At 41.4% G+C, this 23,980-nt stretch overlaps 1 protein-coding gene across 3 annotated transcripts in view; it reads left to right on the forward strand.

The window, feature by feature from the left end:
- The window catches only part of ZZEF1 (zinc finger ZZ-type and EF-hand domain containing 1), a 107,876-nt gene that overhangs the window by 32,539 nt on the left and 51,357 nt on the right, over positions 1-23,980 (forward strand). For all 3 annotated transcript variants that reach the window (XM_036452319.2, XM_036452318.2, XM_036452317.2), the window contains exons 10-25: positions 3,904-3,995; positions 6,354-6,502; positions 10,668-10,779; positions 11,822-12,037; positions 13,423-13,523; positions 14,094-14,263; positions 14,847-14,980; positions 16,402-16,472; positions 17,654-17,768; positions 18,557-18,716; positions 19,580-19,701; positions 19,781-19,903; positions 21,026-21,192; positions 21,276-21,357; positions 22,170-22,371; positions 23,266-23,414. In XM_036452319.2, the coding sequence (XP_036308212.1) occupies positions 3,904-3,995; positions 6,354-6,502; positions 10,668-10,779; positions 11,822-12,037; positions 13,423-13,523; positions 14,094-14,263; positions 14,847-14,980; positions 16,402-16,472; positions 17,654-17,768; positions 18,557-18,716; positions 19,580-19,701; positions 19,781-19,903; positions 21,026-21,192; positions 21,276-21,357; positions 22,170-22,371; positions 23,266-23,414 (2,165 nt within the window). The remainder of the gene's footprint in view (positions 1-3,903; positions 3,996-6,353; positions 6,503-10,667; positions 10,780-11,821; positions 12,038-13,422; positions 13,524-14,093; positions 14,264-14,846; positions 14,981-16,401; positions 16,473-17,653; positions 17,769-18,556; positions 18,717-19,579; positions 19,702-19,780; positions 19,904-21,025; positions 21,193-21,275; positions 21,358-22,169; positions 22,372-23,265; positions 23,415-23,980) is intronic.

The following is a 23,980-nucleotide window of genomic DNA, read 5'->3' on the forward strand; positions in this document are numbered from 1 at the left end:
TTCCTGTATTCATTCTTTTAAAAAAATATATTTTTATTGATTCTAGATAGGAAGGGAAAGGGATAAAGAGAAACATCAATGATGAGAGGGAATCATTGATCTGCCGCCTCCTGCATACCCCACACTGGGGATTGAGTCCACAACCTGGGCATGTGCCCTGACCAGGAATTGAACCGTGACCTCCTGGTTTATAGGTGGATGCTCAACCACTGAGGCATGCTGGCAGGGCCTGTCTTCATTCTTAGCACCAGTGAGGTAAAGACCTCTGGGAAAAGGTGCTTTTCTCCATTACACCTCCTCTACTTGGTAGTCTTCTTAAGCCATAGACTCTTGAAGTAGACAGTCTTCCTAAAGCCTTTCCTAGCAACCCAGCCTCTGCAAAGACATTTTCTTCACTGCATCAATTTCTTGCGATACTGAAGGCCATCGCAGGCCACCAAGTCACCTGAATCCAAGGTAGTGTTGGGAGGAGGCCATGGCAGCTCTTTGCCCTTTCTCCCTCTCTGTCCCCCTCCCCCATCCAGGAGAGGCAAGACCAGACCACTCTGCCAAAGACTCTGCATATTTTGTCTCCTGAGCATGAAACCAGTATATAGATTTATTTTTAATTTTAGCGGAAGTGAGAGAGCCAGAGTAAGCATGAGAGAGAGAGCAAGAAAGAGTGAGAAACATCGATGTGAGAGAGAAACACCCATCAATTTCAGACGGGATCAAACCTGCAACCTGGGTATGTACCCTGACTGGGAATCAAACCTGCCGTCTCCTATTGTATAGGATGACGCTCAATCACTGAGCCATGCTGGCTGGGCAGCACGGAATTTTTCATACTGTCATCATCCACTCACAATCTTTTTTTTTATTTTTTAACTTTTATAACCATTTCAAATCATGTCTCCATCTATTCTTTTTTTTAAGGATTTTCTTTTAAACAGTTTTAGGTTTACAACAAAATTGGAGGAAGTTACAGAAATTTTCCATATACCATCTGCCCCCATACATGCATAGTCTCCCCATTTATCCACTTCACTCACCAGAATGGTACTTTTTAAAAAATCAAGGATGATAATCTATTGACACATCAAAATCACCCAAAGCCTATAGAGTTCACTCTGCGTGTTGTATATTCTGTGGGTTTGAACAAATTTATAATGACATCTCTTCATTATATTATACAGGGTACTCTTATTGTCTTAAAATTCAGTATGTGCATTTTTAATACTATTCTAAGTTTGCAAGAACCATGTTTTTTCTGTAGCTATCAGAAGCATTTGCCAGCACTATGCCTAGTCTGATTTGAATACTTTGTTGTTCTTCCTGTGTCCTATCCATCTACTTCTCCTCCCTGGGATGGATGAAAGTAGTAGTTTGTGAATTTATTATTTTTGTTGTGTGTGTGGGATGTGAACGGTATGGGAAGGAGACTCAGTTTCTCCTGGCCACTTGCTCCACAGCCATCACTGTCTGGGTCTTATAACTCCAGTAGGATTTGGTCTTGCTCTGCTACAAAAGCTGAGCCTGAGGACACAGGTGGGACAGGGGAAATTCCTCTCAGCCAGAACTGCTGGGTTTGGAGGAGTGATTTGTTTCTTCCTTGTAGAGGGGGGAAAGCCCTTTTCACTGGTACACTGTACCTCCCAGCTGCGAGAACCATCAGGTCTGGACAAGTGCCACTTGCTGCACAGAGTGCCTGAGGACCCAGCATTGGCATTCAGAGGGCTGACTTTGCTGGGAGCCAATGCCACAGTCTGGTATTTAAAGGAATGCAGGGTGCTGCCAATACAGCTGAAGGGCTAGATTTATTAAATTCTTTAAATATGTGATTTGTTATCTTCCCCCTTGGTATTTTAAGATCATAAATTGAGTAAGGGTGCATGGTTTCAAAACAGATTTTGCTTTAAAATATCACAGTTACACACATGAGCTGGTGTTCTGTGTGTGTGGTGGGTTTTTTTTGCCAAGAAAAGGAAGCAGAAAGGTTTCATTTTACCTCCCTCCCTCCCGTTCTTCCTTTCTATGCTTACATGTGTATTGGGTGGCAGTGCTATTTAAAAAGAGCCTGATTGCCCAGCTGATGTGGCTCAGTGGTTGAGCGCTGACCTATGAGCCAGAAGGTCACAGTTCAATTCCTAGTTAAGGCACATGCTCAGGTTGTGGCTCAGTCCCCAGTAGGGGTGTGCAGAAGCCAGTCGGTCAGTGGTTCTCTCTCATCATTGATGTTTCTATCTCTCTTTCCCTCCCTCTCTATATATAAATAGATAAAAAGAGTCTGATTCTTTTGACAAAGTATTGCTTTAGCTACTTTGAGAGTAAAAGTGCTCACTAATCAGTAATTTCTAGGCAGTATTTCAGCCTTTACAATAGATTTGATAAGATAGAGGGATCCAGACCCCTGGGGAAGTGACAGTTCAGTAATTGATGTAGTTTTTAGTATTAATTGCTTAGTGGAATTTGTGTGATTTTCTGGCTATATGGTTTCTTAAAATTGTCTGTAGAATTACTATTTGATAGAACTAAATTATATAATAGCTACTCTCTGTGAATTAGTAAAGGTTCCTTTGGATTTAAATTTCTTGGTGTTGGTGAAAAATTTTGTGTATTGTCTTATGGAAATTTGACTTCACAAGTTTTTGTTTTATTGAATGCAATATAATGAAGTAAGAAGCATGAAACTTGTTTATGCTTCTTATTTGATAAGGCAACATGGTCTATAGCAATGGTTGGCAAACTCATTAGTCAACAGAGCCAAATATCAACAGTTCAACGATTGAAATTTCTTTTGAGAGCCAAATATTTTAAACTTAAACTTCTTCTAACACCACTTCTTCAAAATAGACTCGCCCAGGCTGTGGTATTTTGTGGAAGAGTCACACTTAAGGGGCCAAAGAGCTGCATTGTGTCTCGCAAGCTGCAGTTTGCGGGATCATGGGTCTAGAGCAATTCTTAGTACCAAGAAGAGTGGTTGGTTAGTTCTGACTTTAGCAAATGCATTTACAGAGGTTTGAAAGAGAAAGGCAGCCTTGGGTCTAGCAGCAGGTGGTTTTGTGAATTATTAATGGATTATTAACAACAAAAAAGGTGAACTGTGATCTCATACTACTATAATTTGAACACATCAAACATTTCATGTGTGTCATTAATTAGTGAGGGAACCAATAAGATGTTACGAACAGTTCAAAGATTTCATAAAATACACACAGATCAGTAGGAATGCTGACAGGAATCTACAAATAGATACAAAAATGGTCACTACTCATAAGGAATACCCAGCTGCATTTCCAGGACACAAGTTTTATCTTTGTAGACAGGAATCATTTGCGTTACTGTCATTAGTCTACAATTTACAGAATTGTAAAATAGCCTGGAGACCATGAAAGGTGGAGATAACACAAACAGTGTGCTACACAGAACAGCTAGGAGCCTTTTTTTCTTTTTCTTTCCATTTTAAAGTCTTTCACATCCTTTTCCTAACAGTCTTCTAAAAGCTATCTAATCCCTCTTTCAGCCTCTAAGCCTGCTTGCCTTTGTCAGACCAGTCAGACATCAGTCATTGTTTTAGGAATGGCTCAGAAAGATGATTAATTGTCCAGTCTTTTGTCTCTTTGAATGGAAGTCGTAGTTTTTATAAACTTTTTATTTCTGTATAATCTCAAAGCAGTGCTGCCAATTAAAAAGTGCCTTATCAAAGCCAGTTGCACCCTGAGGAAGTTGTGCTGGCCAGTGGTCTGATACCTCGGAGTTTCTCAGTGGGGTTGAATCTGTCCTGAGGGGAAATCTTTCCCTAATTTCCATGAAATTCTAAGATGAACTAGTTATCCCCTGCCTCAAAGGACATGATTTTTGTTGATCTTAGTTCTTAGAATTATAAATGTCAGTCATCCTAACTTTAGTTTTTCTTTTTTGCAGGTTTTCTCACAGAGACTGGAAAAACTAGAGCAAGTACTATTTTTTCTACAGCAACTGACTCTGCCCTCCAAGTTACACAGATCAGAATTATGGTAACTCTCCTTCTTTAAGCAATGCTACTACTGTTGTTAAAAAGAGGGATACAGTTCAGAGGTCCATGTCACTGTTTTTCATTGAACATTGAATGATTTTTGTGTCAGGCCTATAGCAGAGGGCAGGGACACAAAGGTGAATAGATTGTTAAGTCTGTGAATGGTGTGAATATAAGGATTGAGAAAGGTAAGGAATCATTTCTTAGGATGCAGCTTTCTAACTCTTCCAGGACTTAATGTATTTGATTTCTCCTACTGTTTCATTTGGGCATGTTTCTTCGTCTCCCCATTTTGGCTGCCTCTCTGTATTTGTTTCCATGTATTAGGTAGATCTGTTATATCTCCCAGTCTTGGTAGGGTGGCTTATGTAGTAGGTGTCCTGTGGGGCTCAGTGGAACAGTGTTTTTGATCACCTGACTAGGAATGTCCCTTGTGTGGATGATGTGAGCCCTCCTGTTGTAGTTGAGTCTTGATTGCTATTGGTCTGTCTGTGGGTGAGGTTGACCCTCAGGCTGGCTGTCTATGAGGATTGACCCCAACCACAGTATATGAGCTGCTGTGCAGGAGCTGACACCACGAAGTGAAATTTGTCCCAGAAAGGTCTGGTGTCTGCTGAGATCTCCCATTGAGTGTGCCACTTGTAAAGCTAATTGGGTCATGCTCTGATGTGATCTGAAGCTGCCACTGGGTTTGTTGGTTCTGGTTGTGCCTCTTGGGAGGGACTCTTGTGCATGTCAATGTCAGACTCTGTCTGTAACTGGCCCTGAGCTACCCTTTAGGAGCTACAAAAGGTTCTGTGGTTTGGTGGTTGCCTCTGCTGGATCTGGGTGTGGTGAGGAGGCGCCAAGCCATGTACCAAGGCCAGCTTCTATTGGTGTTGCGTCTGGGGCAGGTCAGCAAAAGGCTCAGTGCACCCTGAGACCTGGCTCCCACCTGCTAGGTACCTGTTAGGCTCAGCCATTGAAAGAGCCTCTGGTGGTACACGAGTTCCCTTAGGCAGCTTCAAGTCCCCAGGCAGATTGGGTCTTGGCACCAGCATTAGGACTTCAGCCACTCAACAAGTCTCAGAGTACCCCAAGGCCAGCCACTCGCTGCTGGGGGCAGTGGACCCCTGTAGTGAGGCAGGGCCTTTGGGAGCCATCAGGTGAGTCCAGTAGAGTCCCTCAGGGTAAAACAGATTTAAGATTTGGCCATGTAGAGGGATGTCTCTGCAGGAACAGTGGCACTGGGTTAGGGTGTTTGGGGGAATAAATGGCTTTTGCCCTAGAACCACATTACTCAGTCTTTTCCTGTATCTCTGACACCCCCTGAAAGACTGCAGTGGACCAGGCTACCCGCAGCTAGCCAATTCCTCAGCAGGGCAGGAGCTTGGCAGCGTGGGGCCACAGGGGGGTGGGAGATCAGGCTAGTAGATCTCCCATGGGAGGTGTGGCAGTACTCAAGCTGGGGGAGGGGAGAAATGGTCCCAGAGCCACAGGTCTCAGTCTTTCTCTATGAGTCTCTGACCCGAGTCTTCCCAAACCTCCTCAGGAGGTAGCTTCTAAGGAAAACAGCAGTGGGCCACAGCTAGCTGATTCCTTGGCAAGGTGCGAGCTCGGCAGGGCTGGGCCACATGGAGTTGGGAAGGTGGGGCCAGTAGATCTCCCTAGGAAAGATGGTGTCTGTGGGCAGTGCGGGAGAAGGACTCAGCACAGAGACAATGGTGGCTGTACCTCTAGTCCTCTCCCCAAAGCCATACAACTCAATCTCTCCCTGAATAACTCCTGTTTGCTCTGAGCAGTCATCCTTTCACTGGATGAGTACCTGAGAATGAAATTTTGTACTCTGGCCCTGTAAGAGGGACCCTGGGTTTCTAGCAGACTCCCTGCTGATTTTCATATCCAGGTGTTATTGAGCTCCTCTTCCTGGCTCTGTACTCTGGACTGGGGAGCCCAGCTTGGGGTTGAGACCTCTTGCTCCTCAGGGGAGATCTTTGCAGCTGAGATACTCCTCCAGATTCTTAACTGCCATGTGTGGGTGCAGGGCCTGTCCTTTTTGAACCTCTGCCCTTCCTACCATTTGTAATGCAGCACCTTCTCCATGTCCTTAGTTATAAGACTTCGGTTCAGTTAGTCCTCAGTTGGTTATTCAGGTTGATTGTTTTATACTTTAGTTGTAATTCCAATTTGTTTCTAGGAGGAGGTAACTTTCACTCACTCTGCTGCCATCTTGGATCTCCTAGGACTTAATGTATTTGAAAGATCATTTTGTTGGTTTGATTTTGTTTGAAGCTTTTTAAATTTAAGCATGTTATTTGGAAACAAAACAGCCACAGAACTTTACCCTTCTGCTGTATTTTATCTACATCTCTATTTCCAGGTTCGACGTGGCGGCATTGGTGCCCAGTGTGGGTTGGTGTTTGCCTATAACTCATCTTCTGATAAATTTCAAGCAGAAGAACACTTCAAAAGGTTTGAAAAATATGACAAATGGAAACTTAAGGAATTCAGGCAATTTGTAAAAAGCAGGTAAGGAACAGAATAAAAATCTAATAAGATTGTATATATCCCCTTATTGGTGAAATATGCTTTCTTATAGAAAATGTGCCACTAACCCACCCTCAATGACTATGAGCATTCATTGCGTCTAATGGATGTGAAGATGTGCATTTTAATTTGTTCACAGACTCTGAAGTTGGTCCCTTCTGTGACCAGGCACCCACATTTTCAAGATGGCTGGATAATAATACACACCTGAATTGTGGGCAGCCTGAGGTCTTCAGTCTTACCTAGCTGCTTGGAAATTTACCCATACCCCAGCCTCCCTCCTTCTAGTCATGCTTTTATTGAAAATGTTTATTAAGTATCTACTATGGGTTAGGCCTATTGCTAGGCACTGAAGATACTGTAATGAGCAAATTGGCAGTTGCTGCTCTGTGGAGCTTCCTGTTTAGCTCAAAAACAGAGGATAAAACTGCTACTATCACAGTACTCTGAATACTAGGTAGGAGAAGGTAGAGTGTTCTGGGAGCACACGGTAGAGCACCTCACCTGGTTAGGGAAGGCTTCCTGGAGGAAATGTTTATGTTAAGAACTAAAGGGTGAGTTAGAGTTAATTAGCAACTTGAAGAAGTGGAAGGAGAATGTCCTAAGCAAAGAGAAGAGCAGATTTGAGAACTCAGAAGTGAAGTATGTCATATTCAAGGACTGACAGGTCCCACATTGCTGAAGTGCACTGTTGAGGTGGAGAATGGTGAGCCATGAAGCTGGAGAGCTAGGAAGAGGCCAGGTCATTAAAGGTCTTTTTGCCTCTGTTTCAGGGTTTGGACTTGATCCTTAAAGCAGTGGGAGGGTGGGTGGGGCAGGGAGTGGATGGCATGAGCTGTTGAGGGAATCTAAGAAGAACTTCATCAGGTGTGTGTTAGAAGTACACACCTGTAGTGTGGATTGGAGGAGAACAAGCATGGAAGCAGAATGAAATGGAAGAGACTGTCACTGTCACCTTCAAGGACAGAGGTGTGGGTCACCTTCAAGGTCAGAGGTGTGGGTGATCTCAACTAGAGCAGCAAGAGCAGCAATGGAGAGAGGTTGCTGTAGGACCAGTTGAGTTACTGAATGTAGAGCAGGAGGGGGAAGAAAGCTTAGGCATCAATGAGTTCTGTGGTCTTGGCTTGGGAAGATGGGAGCATTGGTAGTCTTTCTATGAGAGAGAAAATACCTTGGGGAAAATAGGTTTGTGGGGGAAGATGGTGAGCTTAGTTTTGGTCCTTTTGAATTTGATGTTTTAGAAAGCCTTCGATATATATTTGATACCTAGCTGGACAAATAGGTTAGGAGCCTGGAAGAGACATTTGTGCTGAAAGTACAAATACGATAGACATTTAAATGATAATTTTAGACGAATTATAATAGAAGAGGTCATTCTGGAAGTGTGTGGGGGCTAGGAAGAGAAGCAACCTTAGGTCAGCGTGCTGAGAGCCACCAGCATTTAATGGGCAACAGAGGGAAGGAGATTGAGAAAGACAGCTGGACAAGCAGCAGGAAAGCTAAGCATGTGTTACCATAAAGCCAGGCTGAGAGAAGTAGGGAGTGGGCAATGGTGCTGAATGTTTCCCAGGAAGCAGTAAGATCAGGTCTAGGAGTGGACCTGTTGGATTTAGTTGCACAGGTCATTGAGCAGTGTTGCCCCTTTGTTACCAGTTGCAAGTTAAAAATCATGAAGCTGAGCCCCAGGCTTGCTGTTTTTGCTACTGTATATCACAGGTAATGGGGTGCTGGAGTTAACAGAAGCCTTTATCAACCAGTACAGTACTACTAAGCTTTAATGTACAGATGAATCACCAAGAATTATGTGAAGATGTGGATTCTGAGTCAGTAGTTCTGGGTGGAGTCTGATACTTTCATTTCTGACAAGCTCCCAGGTGACTCTGATGCTCCCCATCCACAGACCACTTTCTCAATAGCAAGAATCTGGCAAAACTCCCTCTCTTGGCTGTATTTCCTTTGGTAGCATCCCTAAAAATGGTCATTCAGCCTCTAGAATACTTTAAAAAAAAAATTTTTTTTTTTTTCAGAGAGAAAGGGAGAGGGAGCGAGAGAGAGAAACATCAATGATGAGGGAAAATCATTGATTGGCTGCCTCCTGCATGCCCCCTACTGGAGATCGAGCCTGCAACCCAGGCATGTGTCCTTGACAGGAATCCAATCTTGGACCTTTCAGTCCACAGGCCAATACTCTATCCACTGAGCCAAACCAGCTAGGGCAGAATACTCTTAATGATAGAGAATTCACTACACTACAGTAATTGGAATATGTTAGTTGAAGTCTACTTTTGTAATTTCAATTCAGTCGTCTTAATTCAGCCCTCTTAATAAAAATGATCAAAATTTCCTCACTCCTAAAATCTCCCTATGTCTCTTTTTTTAAAAGATGCTTTTCTTTTAGAATAGTGATTAGAGATTGTAGTTGTTCTTAAGTAGCCAGTCCCACTCTTGGGACATATTAATCTAGGTCTTTTTTCCTTAACCTGCTTGTCAAACAAGATCTTTTACTTATATAGGATGACTTATTTTAACCTCAATGTAGGCCTGTTTGCTACTCCCTTGCTGATTTTACCTCTGGGTTCAGCCTGAACTACTCTGGAATCCTGATTTGGTTGACCTACATATTATCAGTGTCTTTCCAGTTTGGAAGTCAAAACGTTAATGTACATGCATCTATTTTTTTTTTTTTTGTTTTTTTTTTTTTGTCCCTCTGTCCAGACAATGGTCAGTCAGCTCCAGGACAGCTGTTTGGTTGCTGTGTACACTGTTTGGTTGCTGTGTACACTTAACTACTAATACTCAGCTTGCTCCTCTCCACCTTGCCTGCTGTGTGATGTAGTGAAAGGGGTTGCTTCTTCCTGCCACCTCTCTGTATCTCAGAGATTTCTGTGAGCCTTCCAAAAAGTAAAAAATCCTCAAACATATAATATTGATGAAACAGGATTTTGGGCTAAGACAAAATACCAGCAGTCACATTGATTTTAGGGCTAACTATATTGCAAAAGGTTTATGCTAAGAAGGATTTTTATGTTAAATAGGGAACATTTTTTCTCTCTCTGTTCTAGAACCTACCCTGGATCCTTTGTGTTTTCCCTCTTGCTATAAGTCCTGTGCTTGCTTCTTCTGTCCATAAAGGATATTCATGCGATGCTAGCTTGTTAGCTGTATCATGGCTACGTAGTCTAAAGTTAGAACTGTTACTTGAAAAGACTGCCTTTTCTTTGTCTTAGTTATTTAATTCCTGAAAGGAGTACCATTCAAATGTCTGGTTTTTATTTTATTTTTATTTTTAAAATATATTTTTATTGATTTTAGAGGGAAGAAAGAGGGAGAGAAAGAGAGACAAACATCAAAGATGAGAGAGAATCATTGATTGGCTGCCTCCTGCATACCCTCAATTGGCGATCGAGCCTGACACACAGGTATCCTGACCAAGAGTCAATGCTCAACCACTAAGCTAGGCTGTCTGTTTTTTGAAAAAGAAGTGGCACACAATTGTGCTTCTTCAGCTTCTTCAGGCTGCACTGCTTTCCTGGAAGGACTTCTTTTATTTTATTTTATTTTATTTTATTTTATTTTATTTTATTTTACTTTATTTTATTTTATTTTACTTCATTTATTTATTATTTTGGAAGGACTTCTTAAGGAACAGGAGAAAATGTCAAGGCTTCTGCAGGCTGAAGTTTCCGTTTTTGGAGCTCAAGGACCTGAAGGCTGCCCAGCTTTTACCCTTCAGTTGTTGCAAGTGGTCCAAGCCTCGGGCTGCTCAGACATACATTAGCCAGGGAAACAAAACTGAACCTGCCTCCCGTTTGGTTCTTTCCAGAAACACACACCAGCTGTTGCATTGTACTTTACTCCTGAGTAGTTCATCTAAGAGCTTGACTTCATGTCTGTTCTTCAGATAAACCAGTTATCTAGGGAAGCAAACTTTCTATTTAGTTCTCAGGTTACATTTGGGACTGATACTAATTCCTATTTCATGGATGAGAAGATTTGAGAAATGGGGAGGAAATTACCTTTAACTATCTTATATGTTAATTGGCAGGCCATATGTACAAGTTAAATGACACTTACATGGTGTCTTATTCATTGGATCCTTGAGAGGTTTAGGAATACAAAAATGTTTGTGATTGCCCTGTGTTTATAGGGTCGGTTGCTCACCTGATGATCTTGGAGAGGATGATCCTATTGGCTGGTTTGAGCTGGAAGAAGAGTGGGATGAAGCAGAGATCAAGCTGCAGCAGTGCAGAGTTGCCAGAGTAAGCATTATTGAGTTGTGGCCTTCGTGTATTGGCCCACTCCCCTCCTTTTATTCTGTAAGCATTTATTGAGTGGTTATTGTGCCAGACTGGAACCCCTGAGGTGAATCAGACATGATTATAGTCTCAAGAGGTTTATAGTCTAGTGGAAGGCACAGATGTATATGACACTGTGATATGGACTGATATGCAGGGGGCTCTTGCAGCCCAGAAGAAAAATATATTACCTAGCCTGGAGTTCACTAAGGAAAGCTTCCTGGGAAAGGTGGTGTGATCTAACTATGGAAAGTTGATTAAGCCACCATCTTTAGCCAGGATAAGTTGTGCGGAGAAGGGCATCTCAGGCTGAGAGAATGGCAAATGCACAGGTATAAATGCAAGAGAGAGATGTTCTCACAGCTAGGAAATTATCTGGCTACTTATTTTTTTATTCTCTAGTGTAAGTTTTAGTAAGAAGCTTAAATAGAGAAATAAGAACTATCTTTGGCGTTTACACATAAAAAATGCTTAGTAAATATTTATGCAGTTGAGGAGTGGATTCTGAAAGGCCCCGACCAAGGAGCTTTCACTGTAAGAGGCAGATAGTTTGCACAGAAGTTGGGTTTTGAAAATGGCTTTAGCTTTGGCAGACAAGGCGGTGTCCTGGCTCCCAGCACATGGGTTGCATATATCTGCAGGGAGTTTGAAATGCTTCCTCATTGGCATTCCTGGACCGTTTTTGCCATATATATGATTTATATTAAAAAACGGTGCCCCAGAGCAAACATACATCTCTTATTCATCCTATCTTAATCCTGTTTTTGAGGAGAAGTAATGACATTTCTCTTATTATGCTCTTTCCCAGACCAGATTTCCTTTAGCATTTATATTGTGTGGTTTTCCTCCCCTATTTGTTATAGATGCGTTCCCAGTGCTAGGCATACTGGTACCTCATAAATTGTTAAAGTCATAGGGGCACCTTTCAAAGAAGGCTCTTAGCTCTCTTTCATCAATATCCAGGGCTCTTGAGTCCTTCGCCTGAAATCTCTCTTGTCCTTTCTAGTACTTGATGGTGAAGTTCCTCTGCACCCGTCAGGAGTCGGCAGAGCGCTTGGGAGTACAAGGCTTGAGCATCAGTGGCTACCTCCGGCCTGCGAGAGCAGAAGCAGAACAGAGTGCCATCTGTGCTCACTGCAGAAAGGACATGGAGGAGAGTGTCTGCGGGGCCTCACTGCTCCTGAGGACCCTTCAGTTCATCCAGCAGCTTGCCCATGACCTGGTAGTGTATTCTCAGTTGTTAGACTTCAGTCCTTTGGGAAAATAACGACAGTGTCCAGGGAAATGAACACCCGTCAGTGGAACCTGGCCATGTTGGAGCCATGCAGTATCAAAGAGTGGAGAGGCATCATGCTGTGATGACATAGGAAGGCCAAGGGGAGTGAGGTACTGGGCATTGAGGGCATCAGTCAGTGAAACACCAAGTGGCTTATGGCCGTCATTGTGAGGGTTCCTGCTCTAGACATGCAAACAGAGCTTAAAGATCCCCAGCTAGCTTGCCAAAGGCACACTGGGGAGTCGAAGCAGGTTTATGGGATTTATGTCTTCTTTAAGGATAATTATTCCTGAAGTGTAGGTAAATTCTATTTGTTTATTAAAAGTACCAAAATAGCGCAGAATTTGAAATAATTGTGTTTTTCATACTGACTTCTACAGTCACTAATAAACACAATAACTCACTCAAAGGTTGATTCTTACAGCCACCACCATAGAGAACATGGTTTGTCTCAGGAATTTAGTGGTGTGCTCTTGTGTGGTGTGCAACAGTGTCCACTCTTATTAATATGTTTTTGTTGATTTTAGAAAGAGAAGAAAGGAGGATAGAGAGATAGAAACATCAATTTGGCTGCCTTTTGCACGTCCCCCACTGGGGATTGAGCCTACAACCCAGGCAGGTGCCTTGACTGAGATTTGATCTGGCAACCTCTTGGTTGATGGGTTCACACTCAACCACTGATCCACACCAGTTGGGCAGCAGTATCCACTCTTAACCTTTTTCTGCTTCAGAGTGCTGTTCAGAGGCTGGTAACTCAATTTATATGGTTTGTTTGGTCTTTGTTATTCAAGCTCTCTTATCACAGCAGGAAAAAGCAAATGAGAGAGAGATGCTGAGAAATAGCAGGGGCATTTATAGCAGAATTGGTCTTTTAGCCTACATTTAGGGAAGGGTCAAAAAATAGCAGAAGCATTTATAGCAGAATTGGTCTTTTAGCCTATATTCAGGGAAGGCATAAAATATACTGTATGCGGTCCTGGACAGTAATCATCATTCAGTGTAGACACATTTATGTTTCAGGTGTGGTGTTGATGAAGCCAGGGAGCCTCCATGGGTGTGTATGTGTGTGAGCTGTGTGTTTGTGTTTGTGTGTGTGTGTGTGTGTGTGTGTGTGTGTATACATTTACATACATATGTACATATACCACATACATGTACATATTTTAAAAGTTTCACATTAAAAAAAAAAGAGACTTTTTAGCAGTATAGAGTAAGCATTATATGGGAATTTTATCCTTGTGGCTACCTCATCCCTTAACAGTGAGAAGTAAATGAGCCATTATGGTCTTTCTCCATATACATTTTTAATTTTATTTTTTTCTTGTCTTAAGGTGCAGCAGAAGGAAAGTGGCCTAAAATATAAGTCTTTTCTGGACTTCGCGGGTCTTGATTTGGAAATCTTCTGGAATTTTTACAGCAAATTAAAGCAAAAGTAGGTCAGAATTTTTGATAAAGTGATATTCATATAAAAACACAGCAGACACTGAGTTTTGCTATTCTAAATGGACAATTTTTTTTTTTCTTCTAAGTTGTTACTTCCCACCAGTTTATTGTTCTGATTTTAAAGATTTGGTTATTATGGAAAATAACACCTAGATATAGAAATAACAGAAAAGTGATATTATATAGAAATTACACATTTTTATAAATCACTTGTGAGTTGGGCAATATTTTCTAAACATTTTCTCATTTGATTATCATTATAGCCTTGTGGGATGAGCAGCTTAAGTATTGTAGCGGTACCCTCATTTTACAGATGAGGAAACAGGATGAAAAATTGCATTTCCTGGCCCCACTGTGGGCAGTCAGGTGGGGTCTGCATTTGCAGACTCTACATAGTATAGTGTTCTTCCCATTCCACCTTTATTCCTCCAGACATCAGGCATTGTTGTCACGGAGCCTAATGTCTGGAGGGAGCCCTTTGTGGACTGTTTGGCTGCGGAAGGAGGGGGATAAAAGCAACTTGCCTTTTTGCCTTCTGATGTATTTTATCTTTCTGTAGCCCGAGGGAAGAATGCATCTGTGCCCAAACCCTGCTTTTGCAGCTTCTCCAGAGCTGCTTCTTGGTGCTGCAGAGAGACTCTGCGGCTGCCTCTGAGGACGCAAAGGCTCCCCGCCAGAGCCCCCGGGCAGTGGAGGCCGCCAAGGAGCTCTATACACACTTATGTGATGGTAGGATTGGGTTTTCTTTAATGTGATCCTGTGCTAGTCTTGCTGTGGAGAACGGGCTCCTTTGATCATGCAAGCCCAGGAAAGGGATTGTTTTTTGGAAAATGACTTTCCTTTGATCCTCTTTCGAATCTTATTTTGGTTCAGTGTTTATTCCCTCATCAATAACTTCCTCCTGGTTTCTGATATACAGTTGTCTGATATTGAGAGAAATTATTGTCACACTTTTTAGTCTTTACTGGGATGAGTTTGATAGATTGAGGGAGGTATTATAATGGTAAATTGAAAATTAAACCCATGTGACTAACTGAAGTTATTTTTAAGTCTTTGCCAAGTTGTATCTCAAAAGGACAGGGAAATAATGAAATTAAAACTGGTATGAATAGTCTTTACTTTAGTAAAATGTAAACAAACAAACAAAAATAATTTCCTTACATTGCCTAGTGTGTATAGAAATGTTTCTTTGCTCTGGTATTAATTGCAAAATGGAGAGTAATGAGTTTGTAGGCTAGTTAATGCAGATATAGATATAGTAAGTGAATAGTTGGAATACGTTAAAGCTGATTCCATTGTTCATTTTTGTCAGTGGTGGATAGGGTGGATGGAGACTCTGTGCCCATGGAAATATTGAAGCAAGAAGTCAGGAATACCCTTCTCGGTGGAGCTGCCATCTTCTTTCCTGATCGACAGACCCAGCGGAACCATCTCTTCACCATGATGGTACTTGTTTACGTTAAAAGTGTGGATTATATTCCTGATAAAAGTGACATAATAAGAAGGCGTAGCCAGTGCCGTAGAACCGGGAAAAGAAATTTCCAAAATAACAATTGAAAAAATAAAACCAATAATAATTATTTATAAATGATATGGTTATAAATTATTTTTTATTGCCTGTGTAGACAAGCATCTAATAGAATTACTGAGATGGAAAATTAGAGCCAGCATTTTGAAAAGACATTTCTATATGCAATAGCTAATTAACATGTAATAAAAGTGCTCTGTGGGATGCATAAAAACCTATAGAAATAAAGGACAGAACAGAAGCGTAAAATGTGGTTTCTGATGCTAAGGTCTTCAGTCCAGTTGGGAACACCTGCCACAAGGAAAAGCCAACCCCATGTGCATTAGGAGTAGAAGAGAATTGTTATTTTAAATGACTGGGAACGGTTTCTGAGAGGAGGAAGAATCTCTGGTTGTATTTCACTCTCTGCAAAGTCTGCATAACAGCATGAGGCACCGGTTTTCACATTTTGAGTTATAACCTTCAGCATCCCTGTTCTGACCCACTGGACTGTGGGCAAAGCTCAGTCCTTCTTGTTTACTAGAAGCATTTACCAGGCAGCTAAGCAAATGATTTTTTTTTCTGGCATGTGTCCCACGGAGAAAAATAGAGAGAGTACATATGACCTCTTGAATGACATTGCTATTAGCAGAGCAGCCCAGACACTTTCCCTCTGGCCATCCCTCTGACAACAGTGGTAAGGGTTACATTTTCCCTTGTCTTTCTGCTGAATTAAACAGCACTGCTGTCATCTGTGGCCATGTCTTATGTCTCCCACCCTCCTGTACCAGTCAGGGCCCTGCGTCTTAAATGCCCCTCAGTTTCTTGCATAGCAGTAGATGTCCAATACATTTTTTGAATCAAGAAAAAATAAAGTACTCCCACTGTAGCCTAGTAGCCCCATCAGGATTTATGTAACTGTCACCATAGGCTGTTCTGGTTTATATAGAAAAAGCTTAGATCCTATTTAAAAACAAACAGAAAGTTCATAAGAAATGCTCTCTGTCCCTGCTCTTTCCTCTTGCTATGGCATGCCCAAGGATGAAAAGCACTGAGGATGAAAAGTACTGGTGTACATCTTTTGAAAGTCATCTTCTTTAACATTTGCAACAAGCTTTCCTGTAGGAAGCCTTGATGATAACTTATCAGTGAACAAAAAGTAAATTGCCATTTTCTGTTTAGATGGGTGGTTCCGCTCCCTCTTAGCACTAGGCTAGGTCTTAGTTGGGCACCGTGAGGTAGTCTGCTGACCTCGGCTTTCCTCATGCGTGGGAACAGCGGGCAGGGGCATTCGTGCTGCTCTAGGTCATTGGAATGTCATGGAATAGATTTTCTGAATGTGCAGTTTCTTGTTTTCTAGAAAAATGTCACTGAGCAGGAACATAAGCAATCTCTGCAGCTCACTTTCCGCTCACTGTGCACATATTTTAGGTAAGTTTTTAATTCTTTTCAATTGTCCAGTATTTCAAATCTTTGCATAGCTGTTTTCTTTAGCTATCCCTTCCTTTCATGTGCTTTTGAAGTAACCAGCTACTTCCCTCTGCTCAGCCAAGTTTCTGGGTAATATACCACTTGTCGCAGGAGTGACTAAAGTAGTGGGAGGATGATAATCTTTTCCAGACCTTAATCTAAGTCCCAGTCATTATAAGATAACTTAAAATTAAATTCATTGAGGATTTTTTAAAACACTCCAGTTTCTAAATAATTTTGAAGACAAAAACAAGCCCTGTACTGAAATCTAAAAGCCCAGTTACATTAAAACCAACTGCAGAAGGGTAGCTTAGCAAAAGAAGTGTGCTTGGAGGGGATGACTTGGAGAGTTTTTCTTGCTTTGACTTCTAATGGGCCTGTAGGCTACATTATTAAAAGTATAGACTTTTTTTAAAAGTCCTTACCGGAGGATATGATTTTTTTATTGATTTGAGGGAGAGAAAGATAGACAGAGAGAGAGAGAAACATTGATGTAAGAGAAATATCAGAGTTGCCTCCCGTAACCTTGACAGAGGATCGAACTTGCAACCTGGGTATGTGACTTGACCTGGATTCAAATCCATGACCTTTCAGTGTACAGTACGATGTTCTAGTCGACTGAGCCACACCAGCCAGAGCTGAAGGTACTATAGACTCTTGGAGGGAGAGAACTAACAACCTGAGCTACTGTCTGCAAGTCAAACTATACTTGGTGTGGATGCCAGACTTAAAGGGCTCTGTAAAATGTGTTGAGAGTGGCGTATCAAGGATGATGAAAGAGGCTGGGGCTGTCATGTGAACATTTGAGACACAGAATGATTAGCCCAGATTATCAAGTTAGCAGTCATGAGGTTAGGTGTGTTTCTTATTGGTGGTCAAGGTAATTTATTCATCAGATTTATCCCCTGGAATCTCTTCTAAGGACTTGAGGATTTATGTACTTGTGCTTATATAAGGACATGTGTTGGGACAGTGCCCCATACCCAGCTGGGACCATGACTTTTTTTCTGCCCAAATTCTTCTCATCCAATTGAACTGACACTGAAGTCTTGCTAGGTTCCTTTTTGGAACCTTTTAAGATAAAAACACATGTAAATCCGCTTCCTAAAACAAGGTGTCATGACTGACTTGTGTTCTTTCAGTGATAGGGATCCAGGCGGCCTTCTGCTTCTACCCGAGAAAGGCGACCTGGCCGACACGAACATCAGCGAAGTTCTGGCTGTCATGAGGACTCTCCTCTCTGTTGCTGCTCGAGAGGTAACTGATGATTGCTCCCTGTGGTCTTTGCCTCCTGCTTTTAGGAGCATGTAATAGAGCTGTCAACCCCTTCAACCCTCATTCACAGTATGAATGTAGCTCTATTCTTATGACCATCAATGAGCACACAGATTTCCCAGCCTGCTTTGGCTCCTAATCTGCCAGTTTTTGCAAATGAGTGAGGGGACATGTCTGTGACATGTTTTATTCACTCGGGCATTTTTGAAATTCATCCATGTTCATGCATGTGCATAGTGTTTCCTTTATGAATGTGCCACAGTTAATTTATCTGTTGAATTATGGAGGGGCAGTTAGGTCCAGTTTGGGGCAATTACATGATATGAACATGTCTTGTGGTTCTTATGTGGAATAGTTTATTCCTGGAGGTCAGAAGACTCTTCAGAGAAACTCCAGAGAATAAAGATGATGGTTAGAAAGCCACAGGGAACTAAGAATTGTTTTCTAAGGTGGGAGAGATTTGACGGAAGGCTCAGGGAGAGAAGCCACAGAGAAAAGGCACTTGATGATGTCGGAGGGAAGAGAGAGAATGGTGGGGTAAGGTTCCTGAGGGCAGAAGGAACCTTTGTAAAGGTTCTGAAAAGCGGAGGGCAAAAGAGGGGGTGTCATAACACCTCTTTCCTGGTCACTTCTGAGTTGAAAGCTCTTTTGTGACCATTGCCATTTCCCTAGAATTTTTTTGCCAGTGACAGATGCTCTCTTAAGAAATGCCCTTGGCTGTGTTCTGGGAATGGCCTTTAAACACTTTCTCTTTGTCTCCTCCCTTGCAGTGTGAACTGTTGATGCTCAACAAGGCCCAAGCGGAGGTTGGTTCTGTGCTCTTCTCCCTTTTCTGGTCTGTCCAAGGCAGCCTGCTCTCCTGGTGCTACCTGCAGCTGAAGAGCACAGACCCTGGAGCCAAAGAGCTTGCCATTGACCTTATTGAAAAATGTGAGTTTCAGGACAAAAATCTATGAAAACAGGTGTTTGGGTTTTGACTCTGCATGTTCTCATTTTTTTAGTACTCATTCATTAAATGTGCATATGGGTTTTTTTCTTGATACAAATCAGATTTGTCTTTAGGTTGTTTTTCTTAAAATAGAATTGTATAGCATATCTTTTTGCCTAAAGTTTCCTGTCTGAATATGGTAGCATGCCTAAGTTTTTTTTATTGTAGGCCTGGGCCATTTCATAACCTAAACATTGCCTCTACAATCATACAGCACTACTAGATGATGTCACACTCTTCAGTGATCTGCCTTCCTTGTTTTAGCTAAATCACCCAAAAAGGAAAGTCTTAAACCTTTAGAGAATAAGGTGTGTGAGCACTGCTGTGATCTTTGCTGATTACAGAAAATACTCAGATTTATGTCCCTTTAACCCACAGAAAATCATATGAAACTCAGCAGGTTCTGAAAAATTATATTTGGAAATTTAGTTCCATCAAACTTGGTCTCAGCAGCTGTGACAAAAATGCTTACACTTTTGAGCCCTGCCACGTAAGCTTATCCATAATATGGCACACCTAGTGATGGCCCATTGTAAACAAAGGGAAAGTAGCAATGGGGTCGGTCAAAAGTAATATCTCCACCCCTTTGAAAAGAAGCAAAAACAAAACATATTACTCTAAAGATAATCTTTTATTGGATTTGCATTGCTTTTCCTGCCTAGAGGAAAGCATTTGGTACTTCCTGGTCTCCTGGTCTTTCCGATGTGGAATTTTCTTCATAGCTTCTATGACAGCTTACCCTTGATGATGACAAAGCAAGTGATATTTCTCCTGTATAACACATTATTTTTTTCTGTTTTGGTAGATGTGGAACAATTTCTGGGAAGCACAAGAATGATTTTGGAGTCCCTTTTGTCACAGTATAGTGGAAAAGCCATAGTAGAAAAACTATGTAATTCGGTGTTTTCAATGGCAGCTCGACAACTGGTAAGACAGAGTGGCAGCCATTTGTAAAGGGCAGGAGGGTCTGCAGTGGACACTAAGTGCTTTGTTCATCTTCCTTTAGGTAATCTTTCTGCTGGACTTTTGCACTTTAGACATTTCCCACTGCACACTCCTGAGAGAATTCAGTACCCTAACAGAGTTGTTGAAGAGGCTCTGCAGTGACCCCGAGGGAGGACTCAATAAGGTAACTTGAGTTGTCACTTAAACTGCTCTGTGTCTCCCTCAGGAGCGATGTGACCATGCTTAATGAAGCATACTACGGTATGGTTTGGATTTACACAGGTAAATGCCATCTAGAAGACCCCCTATATTTTATCAGTGGTTTTGCCAATAAGGATAAATGCCAGTCTGAGTTTATTTGGTGAGATGAGTGTTAGAAAGGAGACACAGAGAAAGCTGTGCATATATTAACTTCGGCATCTTACAGCACATAAAGTTATATAAAAACCATGTAAGTGAGTAACCAGATTGAAATTTAGAAGTGAAAATGTATGTTGCAAGGCACATAGATGGGTCGGTATTTAAAAGAAGGCCTTCCTCCCTTAACTTTACAGGATACAGTTTTTTCACTATCTTTGAGTCTCACAACTGTAGGAGTAGGAAGGGCATATATTAAAAAGTCAATTTTAAAGGTAAAAAAGCAAAGACTTAAAAAAAAAAAAAGAAAAGAAAAAGACAAAGGAAAGTTGATGGCTAAAGTACATTTTTAAATTTGCTAAAGTCCCAAATAGGACTTTAAGATCTTTAAATTCCTGCCGAAGCCGGTTTGGCTCAGTGGTAAAGAGAGCGTCGGTCTGCGGACTGAAAGGTCCCAGGTTCGATTCCGGTCAAGGGCATGTACAGTGGTTGCGGGCACATCCCCGGTAGGGGGTGTGCAAGAGGCACTGGTCAATGTTTCTCTCTCATCGACGTTTCTAGCTCTCTATCTCTCTCCCTTCCTCTCTGTAAAAAATCAGTAAAATATATTTAAAAAAAAAATAAGATCTTTAAATTCCTAATTCTGTTTTTTCCACTAAAAATTCATGCTAATAGTGATTTGTAAGAAATAGTACTGTTATAATTAGAAAATGAAAGCTAATCAAGAGTCACTGTAGTGCAGTAGAAATCGCATATCTGTTCTGCGGAATGAGAAATGTAGGATGCTCTGTATGTGTAGATGGGAATGTCAGGCATATTTTTAGCCTGTGTGGTGATCTCCATGGGATTGTTGGGGGCTGTCTGTCTAGATCATGAATACAGCACAATCTGTTGTGTACGGCTAGATGTAAAGTGATGAAAACCTTTCTTATCTTGTTTGTTTGCATAGTTGGATGTCGAGACTTGGCAACAGGAACAGCCAGTGGTGTTACATACATGGACTAAGGAGTCTGCCCACAACTATGAAAATAATTGCCACGAAGTGTCTGTCTTTGTTAGCCCAGGGGCAACCTATTTTGAGGTGGAATTTGATGAGAGGTGTGAAACTGAAAAAAGGTGAGAATCACACATTCTTCTTTCCCAAGCAATGATGGATCAAAAGTGAGAGAAGGGAAGTGACAGAGATTATGCTTTCACAGGTATGATTATCTGGAATTTACCGACTCTAGAGGTGGAAAAACACGTTATGACACAAAAGTTGGCACTGATAAATGGCCCAAGGTGAGTGGTATTCTCAGAAAGAGATAAAATGCCTACTTCTGTATCAAGTCTTCTCCTTTGGCATCCCTCAGGAGTAATAGATGTATGTCTTAGAAAAGACCCATTTATATTATATATTTATAAAAGGAAGGGTTTATATCAGAATTCAGCAAACGACAACTGTCACTTGTTTTTAAATAAAGTTTTGTGTTTTTTTTTAATACAGCCGTGCCCACTGTTTACATATCAACTATAGCTGCTTTGGAACTGCAATTTGCAGACTTGAGTAGTCAGAGATGTATGGCCCAGAAAGTTTAATAATTTACTATAAGGTTTAATAATTTACTATAAGGTCCATATCACATTGCCCAGAGTAAATGGATGATATAATCCTTAGCAAGAAGGGTCCCAGGAGGGCCCAGACCACGGCAGTGAAAGCCAGGAGTCCCCCTCACAGTGAGGGCTGCATGACCCCTGGGCCATTGAACTGTTGACCTTTCCTCTGCTGTCTGGGCTGCTGGATGGGAGCACAGCACTGGGCAGGTGAACTCTGGCTGAGTAGGCAGTGTCAGAAGGGTATTGGGTTTATAAACTGACCAGCAGTTTTCTGCCAACTTTGCTTCTTTACAAGGTACAGTTGTGAATTTTCTGATTCAGCCACTCTGTTGTGCATTTCTCCTCAGTAGCTTTGGTGGGGGTGATAAGATATAATGGTGAGCCTGTAACCCATTTTAAATAGAGATTTTTTGAGTCATGAAGAACATGCTTATTTTTTATTGAAATGCTGCCTCCTTAAAGCTGTTTGACCACATGACTTTTTGTGTTTGTTCTAGAAAGTGACCTTTAAGACTGGTCCTCGGCTACAGTTTCTCTTCCATTCTGACAGCAGTAACAATGAGTGGGGCTACAAATTCACTGTTACTGCTTATGGCCTGCCAGATGTTGCCGTGTCTTGGGGGTTGGATTTGCAACTTCTTGTTTCCCGACTGATGGGACGTCTTGCTTCCCAGTGCATGGCGCTCAAGTCTGTGCATCGTAAGTTCACGTCCTGTCCCTTCCCTTCTTGCTACAGCCACATTGAAGAGCAAGGTAATGCTCTCTCTCCCTTAAGGTGCCTCCACACAATGGAGAAGTAAAAGGTATTAATAAAATTCTCTTTGTTTCCTTTAAACCAAACCAGGATAAACTGTCTACTTGACACCAAGGGAGGCTTAGCGGGGGAGGGAGCTGAGTTTTAGCAGCATCTCATCCTTTTTTAATAAATGAATTGTGGTATATTCCAATAAGAAGGCAGAAATAGAGACTAAATTAATTTTAGTCTTTGGATTTTGTTTTAAAGTGATTTCTTCAATTTAGTTTTAAAATTCATCCAGAAAATAAGAACTATATGGAATTCACTTACTAGAGTATTTTATGTCTGATTATAAAAGTAAAATATAGAAAAATTTCATAATGGAGAAAAGCCATCCTTAATCCTAACACCCAGAGATAATTATTATCAACATTTTAATTTATTTCCACCTAGTCGTTTTTTCTATGTCTTCATAAACACACATATGATGAATATTTAATTGCTCAGTTTACAAAGTGGGAACATTTCACCATCATTAAACATTCCTGAATGGTCTCCTGTTAGACCCCAGGGGTAGTTCACAGTCTGTTTTCAGCTTACTATGCAGATGAGTCATTTCAGATGTACCTTAGCTGACTCTGCTCCACAGAGTAGCAGCGGTTCAGGACTTCCTATGGTTTGGGCTCATTTGGGATATGCGTTCCTGAAGTTCACAGTTACGTTCTTATAAATGTGGGTGAATTCCCTCCAAGTCTTAATAATTCCCACATTTTTAAAAACCTTTTCTTTATCAGTTCAAAGATTCTTAGTATAGTATGGGAAAAATAGAACTCTCATAAGCCTTCTTCTCTTTTCAGAGTTAGGAAGTGACATGGCAGTACCTCAGGCAAAAATGGCATTAGTCCTAAACTCCTCCTTGTGGAAACCTGTCTTCAGGCATCAGATATGTCCAGAGTTGGGACTAGAAGCAAGCTGGCCCACTCATCCACAACAGCATAGTAAGGAGGTATTTACTCTTCTGTTGTCTTTCTATTTGGAATGGAAAATGCTTACTAATACTGAATACTTTAAATTATGAATGTTTGTGTTTATATCTAATCACTCCCACCAAGTTGTTAGCTCCTTGAGGGCAGAAATTATCTCTCATTTATTTAGTGTTCCCACTGTGTGCCTCAGGGGCCAGTGCGTAATGGATGTTCAAAAATATCGAATGGGTGGCTCTTCAGTAAATATCTCTTGATGGAGTTATTAAACAAATGAGTTACTTCTGTTTCTAGTTCCCACTGAGTCAAGCTTTAGAGTAAAAGATTCATGCTATGCTTTTTGTTCACCATGGAATGGTAGCATGTTATTTAGTTTTATGATATTTAAAACACTGAGTAGATTTGCCTGCTGTCTCTTTTTCATCTCTCCTTTCCTCTCACTCTGTTCTACTACTTTCCCTTCCTTCTTCCCTCTTCTGCCCACCCCCAAGTTATTCAGTTAATTTATGAATCCAGAGACTCTTCCTCTCCTTCACTTCTCTGTTAAATTTGGTTCCTTCGGACCCTCTCTTCTTTTGATTCCATGTTA

This window comes from Pipistrellus kuhlii, unplaced genomic scaffold, assembly GCF_014108245.1.
Source record: "Pipistrellus kuhlii isolate mPipKuh1 unplaced genomic scaffold, mPipKuh1.p scaffold_m20_p_23, whole genome shotgun sequence".
NCBI classification, from domain to species: Eukaryota; Metazoa; Chordata; class Mammalia; order Chiroptera; family Vespertilionidae; genus Pipistrellus; species Pipistrellus kuhlii.